This window comes from Anolis carolinensis, chromosome 1 (assembly GCF_035594765.1).
Source record: "Anolis carolinensis isolate JA03-04 chromosome 1, rAnoCar3.1.pri, whole genome shotgun sequence".
Classification (NCBI taxonomy): domain Eukaryota; kingdom Metazoa; phylum Chordata; class Lepidosauria; order Squamata; family Dactyloidae; genus Anolis; species Anolis carolinensis.
Window position 1 is genome coordinate 257,812,975 of NC_085841.1, and position 13,203 is coordinate 257,826,177.

Genomic DNA, 13,203 nt, shown 5'->3' on the forward strand with positions numbered 1-13,203 from the left:
AAGTTTGTTTTTAAATCTTTGAGTTTTGTCTTCTGTAGTGTTAGCTGTCCTTTCCAATTGTGGTGGTATTTAGAAACTTGATAAGAATTCTCTAATCTATGCCCTCATCCAAGTAGTTTATAATAATGTTGAACCAAGGGCCTAGGTCAGACGACTGGGGCACTGCACTGGAGAACTCTCTTCAGCCTCAGCAAAGCCAGTAATGAACACTCATGAGCACTGTTCAATCTGCCCACTTTTAGGAAAGCTGGGAAAAGAGACAGGAAAGGGAGAAGGATCAGAAAAGGAAAGGCTACAGGGAAGAGAGAAATGACAGGTTGGGTTCAATCGACCAGCAAGAACCAGGCACTGAACTAAAGTATGGAAAAATACTTTTTAAATGAAAACTCCTAGAATCCTCTGGTCAACATGATCTCTAGAAATAGTAAAGGCACAACCATGCTAGCTGCGGGATCCTGAGAACTGTAATTTTTTTTTAAGCCACTTGTACAAACTTTGTCAAAACCACTGGCACACACACACACCATCTCCTTTGCTTGAATGTCAGTGATGTATGATGGATGCAGCAGATTTACTTCTCATCTGTTTCAGAAAAAAAGAAGTGTGGTTTTGTAAATGTGTTCCATGCCAAAACTTCCCTCCCCAATGCAGATAGTAGCCACATGGCCCAAGCAAGGGTTGGTTCGCCTTCTGGCTTCCCTGCTGTTGCATGGTCTTCATTCCACAATATGGTTTGGCATCCCTGGAGAGAGTGATTGAGATGTCACTTGGCAACTGTCCTGCTGCCACAATCTGGAAACGCCTGCATTGTGTGGCAAGAGCAGCAAGAAAGCTTATTTGGAGTATCTGTATGTGTCCATATGCGTGCAAAAGCTACAATTGCAGCAGGCATTGCAACTAGAAAGAGGAAACTCTTGCCTTTGGTGGGAGAAAAGCTGTTTTGTCCCCAGTTTGTGATGTGATGCTCCCTTCCATCAATTCCACCACCTAATGGGTGATCCATGCAGCTGAAGAGTATTTAGCTTTCCCTGGGACAGTTCCAGTGCCATTCAATGTGCCCAACAACAACCCCCACCCCAGATGAAATCACTGAAAGATGACATTGAGACCAGGGTGAACATACAGGGAAACAAAGTATAAGAATACTCCTCCCCAAGAATGCCCCTCTCCATTCATTTTTCTCCAGTTCCTACATTTCTAGCAAAGCAGAGAGTGAGATACTGAAAATTGTGCACACCTAGAACTTATTTTTGCTGTATTTACAATTCCTTCATGCCTTTGTATGTTCCTTTTTTCTTGAATGCTTAAATTGTATTTTTAAATGCTCAACTGAAGATTTAAGCGACTGCTATGCCCTCACTTTGGCCCCATGTAGCCATACCCCTGAGTCAACAATCCCTCCAGATAATTGTATTTCTGTTTCCCTTTCTCTAGACCTAAACATGCATGTTTCTTAAGTGGTGGCATTGGTTCTTACCTCATCCACTTTCCCCCTGGATTTTAGGTTCATTGGGTTTGGAGAACCAGACAGACACAACAGTGACAGAAACAGCGACGGAAGCTGCGACTTCGGTCTCCCACACACCCAATCCATGTAAGTTGGAATCTCCCTCCAAGATACTTTCTGCTGTGGTGTGGACAATGCTAACTCCATGCAAGTGAACTGCATGTTGCATCATGAAGACAAGGTCACTACACATGGCCAAAGTACAAAGTGTTGGTTATAACCTTTAAAGCCCTACATGATATGGGTCCAGGCTAGCTGCCAGATCGCCATCTCCATCCAATCCATCTTGTACATTCAGATCCTCTGGGGGACATCCAACCAGCCAAAACTGGCAATTGTCACCCAAAAGACTTTTTCAGCAGCCACCCCTAAACTATAGAAGGATCTGTCGGAAGCTGAAAGTGCTGTCAGAATTTAAAGCCAAATTAAATATCTTATCTCTTCTGGCAGTCCTACTCAGTCAATTTTAAACTATGAATTTTAAATTGACAATTTATAGGTATGAATTATTTCAATGTGTATTTTAGTCTTATGTTTATGTGCTTTAATTTATGTGCTATCAATTGTAACCTCTGTGTTTTTAGTTCTCTGTTGCATTGTAACTATGTTATACCCTGACTTGAGCCTTGCGGAAGGGCTGGTAAGAAATCGAATGAAAATGTATTATGCACAGATGCATTGAAGCAGGGAGCTTTCAAATGGATTATAGGCCAGATCCACATCAGCAGCACAATGAAGCAGAATGTCGAACTGGCTGCTTGGCTGCTTGACTCTTCCACAGGAACAATATGGCACTATTCTTTACACTAAGGCAGGGTGGGCGACATTGGTAGGTCTCTGTGCTACTTCCCTGTTCCAGGACCCTCTGCTGTCACCATATGCTACCAAAGAAAAAGTGTTAAAAAGTGAAAGGGAAACCCTCTATTTAAAAGCAAATGGCTGCTTCAGAAGAAGTACACTACAATTTTTGTCCAATGAGGGGTGGCTCAAGGGAATGAAGGAGGTAGGAATCCTCAAGAAAAGCACTTGGGGATCACCCACTATCCTATGCCCTTCTCTGTTGTAAGGTTCTTTCAGGTGGTGGCAGTGGAAGTGGTGGAAAAACCTCCATCCACCACTTTCTTCTCCTCCCTATAGTGAGTAGAAAGCTCATGGGGAAATCTGATTGCTTTGGACTAAGGTCCTCTAAAATGATCCTAGAGAATTGGGCACAGCAAGCAGAGTGGGTTGAACCTCAATGGTCTTGGAAGCTAAGTAGGCTGAGGACTAGTTATTACTCAAATGGGGGACTGCCAGCAAATACTAGGTTCTGTAGGCTATATTCTGTGAAATAGTAAAGAAAACACAGAAAGGGCTTTGCTTGCCTTCTGTCTTCTTTTCTTCTTGCCTTCTCTCCTCCAACCAACATTTCTGATGTTTTCTGTTTGCAGGTTGGACTAGACCTGAGAGCTGGGACCTTAAACAATCCTACCAGACACTGCATACCCTCTGCATTGTTTTGGGTCTTTTCCTTTTTCTGGCTATCTTGAGTCACATCATCATCATTTTGCTAAACAGGCAAAGGAAAAACGGTATCCTTGGTATGCTGGAGATGGCCAGCACTGTAGCTTAAAGTCAGAAAGGTTATGGGAGATATGCTGGGACACAAGTATTTTGCTCTGACTCTTAGGAATCTATGGCAGGAGCATCTTAACAGCATTTTGGGCTGCCGGGCAAAGCAGTACATTGGGCCCTCCCTACATCACCAAACACAGAAAGGCTCTGCTTCCAATAATGGAGACACGCATTGTCAGCAATTGTTGTCCCTAGCCAATAATTGCCTCCTGTGAATCTGTTACAATATTCTGCTTCCATAACATTGCAAGTAATAAAAATGGTAAAACTTCTCTCATTAATGTAAACATGCTTTTTTTGGAAAATAGCTTAGTGAGAAGCATACATTCTGAAAAATGCCTACAAAAATTAGTATATGGTGAGATATGTTCTAGAAAATATGGCTTAAGTGTCATGCAGACTTTTAAGGGGATGGTTAAATAGAAACAGGAATGATAATATCTTTTTTAAAAAATTGAAAACTAACAAAACGGAGCCTGAGTGACAGATTTATTCATCCCAAAAATATATGAGATTATGATTGCTGTGCCTTCCAAATGCTGGCAGGAATGCCCGTAGCAAAGAAGGAACCTATGGACCTTATCACATTAACTGCCAGCTTCGCCCATTGCCCCACTCCCCGCATCGCCCGGCTCCCCCCCTACCCCATCTCATGACAGGAAGTGTCCACTGCCTGCCGCCCCCCCCCCCCAATTGTTGTCAATGCAACAGACGATGAAGAGGAAGCAGCATACGCTGCCAAATTTGGCCCGTTGGATGAGGTTGTATTTTCAGAGGCACTCTTAGAGAAAGTAACTTGCAATTCTTCTTGCAGATTGTGCCATTTCCTCTGCCTCGATATCTGCCCCAGTTCTGGTGAATCACAGCGTGCAGGTCTCAACCACGGGAGTGAACAATGACTATCGGGAAATCCCCACAAGCCTTCCCAAAGGAGAAGGTAGACCAGAATTGATCTGCATTTTGAGGGGTGTTTTTTCATGGAGTTTGGAACACTTGCTTATGCACAATGAGATATCTCTGGAGATGGGACCTAAGTCTAAACACAACATTCATTTGTGTTTGATATATGCGTTGTAAACATAGCCTGAAGGTAATTTTATACACCATATTTTAATAATACTGAGCACAAAACACAAGAGGTCTCTATCATGGCTACCCATGTGGGAAATTTTGGATTTTGGAATATTTTGAATTTTGGAATTCTAAATAAGGGATGCTCAGCCTATAACTTCCTGTTATTCCTATACTTCAGGGAGTGTTTCCAGCTGTCCATAAATGTTAATAACATTTGTAATTGGGAGTCTTCAGTCTGACTTCTAGTATTATAAAAATTCTTGACAACATAAGGGGGGTATATAGTAATTGTTTTAACAAATTCCACTATGTAACATGATTTTTGTTCCTGGGTTATAAATGTCATTTCCTAATTGGTTCTATTATAAAAACATGGAAAAACCAATTCAACATAGTTTGTGACAGCCACAAAAATGAAGTTTCTGGAGTATAACAACTACTTTCAAATTAAGTACCACACAATTAAACAAGAAACAACATTTTCAAACCAGGAACAGAAAGCTTTTCAATTTTTGTTACATAATGTTCTGGGTTGCTTTTCCACTGTAATGTTGATGTTCTCGTTTTCAGCAATACCAGTAAAACCATCACCTATTAGTGAGGATTCTGACTCTGACTACGAACGCTATGATTTCAGTGACAAACCGCCTGTGGCACTCTCCACTTTCTACAGTGAGTATCTCACTGCCCAACAGACATCTGCAGGCTCTTCAAGGCAAAGACAGATTTTCTGCTGAAGATCCAGACATATATGTTTTTATTTAATGGAAAAGGCCCCAGGAAGCACTGAAATGTGATGCTCAGGGAGCGCATGTTTAATTCTTCTCTGAGTGATACCTTTATAATCTAAATCTTCCTAAGGTGTTGTGATTCCTACAAGGGGAACTATGATATCTACCCACCCCCACACCCCATGGGACTAAAAAGAATGAGGAAAATGGCACAGAGCTCCTTCTCCAACACTTCTGCTGGTTTGTAAACCTAAGGAGTTGCTCTTCCCAAGGAACCTGATGCCTTTTATGTTCTTGAATAAGAAATCTGACCTTCTGCAGAACCCAGAAGCTAGGGCTGCCTCCTGAAGGTACACAGTGTTAGTTTTACAAAATGCAAGTACATTTTCAGACAAAACACACTATCTGTGATCACTGCAGCATACAGATTCTACAAATGCCTCTAAGAACTTGTAAGAGCTTAGAACAGTTACTTTTGGAACTACCGTTCCCACAATCCTTCAGCCAACATGGTCAATGAATGTGCTGGCTGGGAAGTTCTAGGAGCTGGAGATGTCCTCAAAAGACAAGTGAGTCCTATGCAGCTCAGGTTAAGGTTATTTCCATATAAGTCTACCTACACTCTGACATCTCTATGGGTGCCATTTCTCTCTATCCCTTCTCCTTCACAGGAACATTTGGTAAAATTTTCAGTGGTATGTTATGGCATTTCTGTTCTCACCAGCTTTTTGGAACTGATTTTCAAGTTTATAAAATAATTATTATGGTGTTGTGCAGTTTTTAAAAACGTTTTTAATGTTTTCCATACTTTATTGTTAGTGTAATAATGTGTTAACCACAATAATGTGGATATGTTTTTATGAGGTGTCTTGATTGCAGTTTTCTGCATTTTGTACATCACCTCAAGTCCCAATGTAGGAAAAGGGCACAATATAATAAAGGCAAAAGGTACAATATAACATAACTTTCCCAAACTCTGAGTAGGGTGATAGTCTGCAGATCTTCCAAGGCAAAAGCTTTAAAAGAAAAGGAGCAATTCCAAGGAGGAATGTGACAATCTTACTGCTATCTGCTTTTCCAAGCATCTGTCTCTGATGACTGTTTGGCTATCATTTTCAGATTCTCTTCGGCATCGAGCACCCGAGGAACACCTTCCTCCATGCAATTTAGACATTTCTGCTGTGCACAATAGAAGCGAGATCAAGGATGCAGCTTTGAAGGGCCATAATCCACAAGAAGGTGAAAATTTGTAATATTTCCTGTGCATGCCCACTTGGTAGAAAAATGTCATTGAACAAATGAAAAACTCTTCTAGGTACACACTGTGCTTAGAAAAGTCTTTGGGTTCCAGTGAAAATAGTTGGAAAAAGAAATTTGCCCTCCTTCACCATTGTCTGCCGATGGTGAGTCCTCTAGGTTCCCTGGCTTTGCATATCCGTGTTTTGGTTTTGTTTTTCCAGCAGCAGCTATAGCTGAAGACAGTGAGAGCACATCTTCTGGAGATTCAGAATGGTATGAAAACTTCCAAAGACCAGCATACAAGGAAGACCATCCAGGAAAGGAGCCTTTAGAAGGTGAAGTGCAGCAATGTTGTGAATGAAAACATCAAGCTTTCAATTAACTAGTAGATTTATTTGCTTGCCTGGAGTCCTCGCAATGTAAAACACAATTATTCCATTTTAAGCATTAGAGAGACAAGATATAGGATAAAACAGGGCTATTAGAAGGTCTTCCACACCTACTGTTCTTTACAATAATTTCTGAAGTGGAAAAGGTATTCAGGATTCACTGTCCTATATGACCTCGCAGCAAACAAACAAACAAACAAACAAACAAACAAAACAAATAATGGGTTGAACCTTGAATAGCTAACATGGGGAGTGTTAGAAATCATTCCTTTCTCCAGACTTTGTTACACTGGTTTGTGAATCAGAGGTGTTAATTGCCATTCTTGTAGGTCAGGTCTTTTACGAGTTATATCAGGTGCCAATCACTGAATAATTTTTCAGTATATGACACTTCTATTGTGATGGTCAATTGCCCCCCCCCCCTTTCCACCAGTAGGCAAAGGCTCTTTTTATTTAGGAGGACTTTTGACTCTTAAAATCATGCAACAATATGATTTTAGCAGTTCTTCGTTCTTGCTTGTTGCAAGCCACCTTAGGTCCCAAATACAAACTTAGATATAAATTAACCAATTTTTAAAAAAACTTTTTTTGTGAAAGATAACATTAAAGGTAAAAAAGTTCCATATCAAACTAGGTGGAAAGAGTTGACAAATTTTCACTTAAAATTCAGGTGTGAGGCAAGGCCATTGGCTGTGAATTAGTCATATCTGCTTAGACAAAACAAGTTGCTTATATGGGACAATTACGGGGTCATTCATCACCAGTACAGACATTTGTTTATTACAGTCCATGACTTCACAATTTCAGCAATGGCCAGACAGAACAAAATTTCTTAAACTGACAAATGCCAGAGCTTACCCACCTACTCGAAGCACCCATTTTCTCCCCTCATTATCAATGTTTCCCCCAACAAAGTGACACAGCTGGAAAGTTAGGTCATCAAATATCTCCGGCCTCTTATCATCTTTCTTCAGAGATGTGTCCTTTTGCTTCCTGGCCACTGACCCAACTGCACTTCTTGTTTATTTGCTTCAGGGTTGACAGCTTTTTCCAGACCTTTGGTGAACCGTGAGGCTGGGCCAGGGAACGGCTCCTTCAACAGCAGCGATTATGATGACATGTGGTCTTAAGAGGCCAGCTTGCAGCAGGGATGCTGTGCCATCTGTTTCTAGTTATGCCCTCCTTCAGAAACAGCCAAAGATGATCAAGATTGTGTGGACTTCTGGGCCCTTATGGCCACACCACCTCAGCCACAAGGATCCAGCATTTTGAAAGGAGGCCAGGAAATTCCCAAATCAAACCCTACCCTTAAGGATCACCTCGAAATATAATGTACTCACATAGAGACATAACTTCCCAATTCTTGCTGCTTATAGAGAAGAGTACACTGTATTCTAATCTGAGATTTCCCTTACCTGTTTTTGTTTTGCCAGAGGTGATATATCATTTTGAAATAGCTGAGATGGGTCTTCTTAAGACCCCAGAACTTGGGTTCAAGCTTCAGAATACAGACAGCTGATGCAAAATCTTAGAATCATAGAATCGTAGAGTTGGGAGACTTCATGGGCCATCCAGTCCAACCCCCTGCAAGAAGCAGAAAAATCTCATTCAAAGCACCCCCAACAGATGGCCATCCAGCCTCTGCTTAAAAGCCTCCAAAGAAGGAGCCTCCACCACACTGAAATAAGCACAAACAATTGCCACCAACTATGCTACATTACCAGCAACTTCTACGATGCAATTTCTATGATGAAGAGAGGCGAATCTAATTTGGTTCTTATTCTAGGGATTAGATCCCCACTGGCAGAATTCATACATACAACTTCTTCATTGGGAAGAGCTCTTATTTATTGCCAATGAGTGCTTGAATTTCCTGGGAGGATTTAAAGTTTCTGTCCAGGATTAGGTGTCAGTATTGTTGTTGAAATTAGATGTCGTTGATGCTTCGGCTGAAGAAAACTAGAATAGCATTTTAGAGGATTAGCCTCGCTTGCATTGTACACAGGGAATTACACATCAAACATGTTTGTATTTTGATACCACAGTTCTGTTGACCACATTGTCCCTAATGCACATGGCTGTAAATGAATTGCCAGTCAGATGCAAACATTAAAGCACAGGCTTGATACTGATGAAGAGCAAGTCTGGATGAAGTGTTTATCTTGCTATTGCTCTGATTTATTTATGAAATTTTACAGAGACCAGGCTAAAACACCTTCTCTTTTGGTTCACCTATGTTTTCACTTGCTGTTGTCTCAGGTCTGTTGCTCCTGTCTCAATTTGAGTTCCTCCCTAATATGGGGGAGTGGGGTTCCCCTGATGAGCACTGATTATTCAGCTCATAATGAAATTAGTTTTTCTTCTCTGTGGAGCAGGAGCCTGTGAATATCTGAAGTGGCAGGTGAGCCATATACTACACAACACAAGGCACTTCCAGACTAAAGTAACTCGCTTTGGTGTGGGTTGTAGTTCCCACCTCCCAACCCAAACTTGGGCTTTCCTCGGGGGAGGGCTATATGCCATCATGAGTCAAATCGGGATAGCATGAAGCCCCCCCGGAAGCCCCCCATTTAGATCCCCAAACACTGGATAGGCCTGCCAGCAACACAAGCTGCCCTACAGTCCTCCTGGCACAGGAAAATGATGCGTCAGGAGGGGGGACAAGGGTACCTAAGATAGTATATAATAAAAGTGAAAATATGTTTGTATGTACAGTAGAGTCTCACTTATCCAAGCCTCGCTTATCCAAGCTTCTGGATTATCCAAGCCATTTTTGTAGTCAATGTTTTCAATATATCATGATATTTTGGTGCTAAATTAGTAAATACAGTAATTACAACATAACATTACTGTGCATTGAACTATCTTTTGTGTCAAATTTGTTGTATAACATGATGTTTTGGCGCTTAATTTGTAAAATCATAACATAATTTGATGTTTAGTAGGCTTTTCCTTAATCCTTCCTTATTATCCAAGATATTCGCTTATCCAAGCTTCTGCCGGCCCGTTTAGCTTGGATAAGTGAGACTCTACTGTATCTATGCATAAATGGCTCCCACAGCTAGAGAGCCGTGTGACTCTCACCAACAATAGATCTAGATCAAACTTGGCACACATACCCAACATGACCAACTTTAAATACTGGCAGGGTTTCAGGCAAATAGACCCATGATGTTGGGAGTTGTAGTTCACCCATAATCAAAGAGCACCATGAACCCACTAGACAATGGATCTAGACCAAACCTGGCACACAGACCCAACATGATCATCTTTGAATACTGGTGTGATTTGGTGAGAATTTACCCATGATATTGGGAGTTGTAGTTCACCTACATCCTTGTGAATTTTCCAACATCTCACAGATGACAATTGGTACACATATGATCAAGCAGCATCAGACTGGGGTCGAGGCAGCAAAAGTTATTGAGGAAGAAGTACATGTAATCAAGGCCATAGCCAGAAAAAATGTGGTGGTGGTGGTGGTGGTGGTGGTGGGGGGGGGTTGAAACTTTTTTTTAGCGAATCACGAAGAGTAGTTTAATAATGCAAAATAATTTAGAAATCAGGCTCCATTGATAAACTTCAGTGGACACTCAAGACAGATAAACTTCAGTGGACACTCATGGGGATTTGGTTAACCAGTTAAAATTCATGAGTAAACCAGTTTTTTAAAAACCAGAAAAATTTCGGGGGGGGGGGGTAACCCCTACCCCCACCCCCAGCTTCAGCCCTGCATGCAAAGTAGGAGAAGCTACAGCAGTTTGCTTTTGCCTGAGCATACTGGGAGAGGAAAGATTCTGCTTTCTCCTGACCTTTCCATCCTGCTATGTTCATTGTGTTCAAACTACTTTTGCACTTTGAATTCAGTTTGCAGCAATGGGTCTAAGCTGATGACAAAGGGAGGAAATGAGAAGAGAGAAAAACTGGGAAATTTTAAAAAGCAACTGAAAAAGAAATGACAAGGAATTAATTGGGACGGTCCCTACCAAATCAAGAGAGTTGGAGGGCTTGGACTAGTTGGTAACTTTCTGTGTTTTCATGGTCTTTTCTAGTTTAAAACGGATCCCAAAGACCAAATGATAAATTATACACATACAGCCTATATGTTTTCCTGGTATATCGGAGGCAGGAGGATAGCCCTCCAAAGTCCTCAGTAAAGCAAAAATAACCCCCAAACTCATACAGGTTGTTCACTGCTGGCCAAGTTGCTCACTGCTGTATTGAAAAGAGTTTGCTCTTCACAGAAGTCAGTTTTAGCTTCTATGCCATCTTCAGGGAACCATGATCAGTACTTTATGCAATGTCTGCAAGCACATTTTAAACGTGCTTGATATTTGTGAGAAATGGAAGAACATAAAATACACACAAATGTTATCTTTAGAATATATTCATTCTGCTCCCCTCCTCCATATGTTATTCTTTCTGAAACAAAGCACTAAGCCAGATATGATGGAGGGGTAGAGAGACTGTAAAGAGAATTTACTGCAAAGAGAATCATAGTTGAAACAACAAGAATACTCAGTGGTGCATTCTCCATGGACAGAGAGCAGATGTTGAGTCGGTACAAATAAATCTCTACCTTTATTCAACCTGCATTCCAGAAATAAAACCTACACATCATATCCCCCAGCAGAAACTCTGCGGATTCTTGTTGCTGTCTAGAATAATAACATCCACACCACCTCTCAACTGGAAGTTATTTATGCTGAACATCACCTCCTCCCTCGAGGGAGGGAAGCTCTCTGCTGGCTAAGTCTCTTGAGACAATGCATGCAAAGGATCTCTGCAACCCAAGAGAAACTGCTCTGAGGTATATACAATAATTCATGGGAGAGAATGAAACAGAAATTATTCAGGGGCATGTTACAATTCCCTCCAGCCTGGAATGTAACAATCCACATGAGGAGAGTGGGAACATGTTGGCAACACAGGGTTTTCTATGCAACTTTGACATAATGATTCAATTGACCTAAACCAACGACCCTACAAGGAATAGTTGCAATATTTGGAACTATTTTGTTTAGAAAAAGGGGAAGGGAAAGTATGCTAGAGTTATATAAAATTATGAATGGTGAGGAGTAAAAATATTTATAGGGAGAATGTTTTCCCTGTCTGTCATAATACTGGAACCTAGAGCCTATTTACACGACAGAATTCTGGCTCTATGATTTCATATTAACTGCCATAGTAGATAAAGGTAAAGGTTTCCCCCTGACATCAAGTCCAGTCGTGTCGGACTCTGGGGGTTGGTGTTCATCTCCATTTCTAAGCTAAAGATCCAGCGTTGTCCATAGACGCCTCCAAGGTCTTATGGCCAACATGACTGCAGGGAGTGCTGTTACCTTCCTGCCAGAGCGATACCTATTGATCTACTCACATTTGCATGTTTTCGAACTGCTAGGTTGGCAGAAACTGGGGCTAACAGCGGGAGCTCACCCTGCTCCCTGGAACTAAACTACCGACCTTTTGATCAGCAAGTTCAGCAGCTCAGCCATTCAACCTGCTGCACCATAGTCGTATTGTATAAAATCCTGGGATTTGCAGTTCAGGGAGGGGCTATTAGAATCCTCAGCACTAGAGTTCCTTTGCTGTTTCTGATGCAACTACATATCCTAGATTTCCATAGGATGCAGCCTTGACAATTAAAGTGAAGCAATAGCACTTTAATTGTGTGATGTGAATGGATTCTTGGGATCATTCACTGAAGCTCAGTGATAAGAGACTGAGAAGAGACAAAAGGCTGTACCTCTTTATACTGTACGAAACTATAAAAATCACTGTCACATGAGGTGGTGATAGACATCCGCTTGGACAGTTTTAAAAACTGATTAGGAAAACTGTAGTCTAAGGTTGTCAATTGCTAGTAGGCATAATGGCTGTATATTACTGCCAATTTAGGAGGCAATAGGCATCTGAACAATGCCAGTTGCCAGGGAAACACAACCAGGAGGATGTAATTTTACTCATATTCTTGTGGTGTGCTTTTTTGTTGACCATCGTGGCAACAGAATTAGGCTAGATATGATGATAATATAGTGGTATATAATGGTAGCCTTCCACAAATTGCATCAATGCAATAATATCTTTGAAAACAATTACTAGGCCACGCAAATACAAGGCTGCTATTCCGTTTGGGTCCTTCTCATGGGCTTCTCACAGGCACCTGGATAGCTACTGTGGAACATGAGGCACCAGCAAATAGAGAGGCTTTTATCCTTCAGACAATTTTACGTCATTATGAAGATCTACGTCCTGCTTGCTCCGATCCTCTCTTCATTTCTGAGAGAGCCTTGCTAGATCAAAGGTCTGACAAGAGCCAACACACTCTGTCTGCAACAATGCCAGCCAAACAGCCCTGGGCATGATGAAGATTTCTTTCACCTTTTATATATTCCTGTCTCTTTGTTTCTACACAAAAAGAAACAGAAATAAGCCAATTAAGAACAGAACTAGGTAAAATTATTCTCTCATTTTTGGATTTCAGCTTCCAAAATCACCCACTATGATTCCAAAGCTGGCAACTCTAGTCTTACAAGTCCATGACTTTCTTGATCCAGTCACACCTTTAATGCTAACTTCCTCTTTTGTTACTGCCTTCAACTTTAATAATCACTTTTTTCTTCAAATGAGGAATGTTGTCTCACAATAC

General features: G+C 41.2%; 1 protein-coding gene across 4 annotated transcripts in view; it reads left to right on the forward strand.

Annotated features, from left to right (window-relative positions):
- The window catches only part of cd6 (CD6 molecule), a 57,274-nt gene extending 48,562 nt beyond the window's left edge, over nucleotides 1-8,712 (forward strand). For 2 of the 4 annotated variants that reach the window (XM_008115843.3, XM_008115846.3), the window contains 7 exons: nucleotides 1,505-1,594; nucleotides 2,938-3,087; nucleotides 3,936-4,058; nucleotides 4,766-4,867; nucleotides 6,046-6,165; nucleotides 6,387-6,500; nucleotides 7,590-8,712. In XM_008115843.3, coding sequence (XP_008114050.2) covers nucleotides 1,505-1,594; nucleotides 2,938-3,087; nucleotides 3,936-4,058; nucleotides 4,766-4,867; nucleotides 6,046-6,165; nucleotides 6,387-6,500; nucleotides 7,590-7,684 — 794 coding nt within the window. In that variant the 3' untranslated portion in view covers nucleotides 7,685-8,712. The remainder of the gene's footprint in view (nucleotides 1-1,504; nucleotides 1,595-2,937; nucleotides 3,088-3,935; nucleotides 4,059-4,765; nucleotides 4,868-6,045; nucleotides 6,166-6,386; nucleotides 6,501-7,589) is intronic. The other 2 variants (XM_008115844.3, XM_008115845.3) reach the window with 2 other exon arrangements.
- The last annotated feature ends 4,491 nt before the right edge of the window (nucleotides 8,713-13,203 follow it).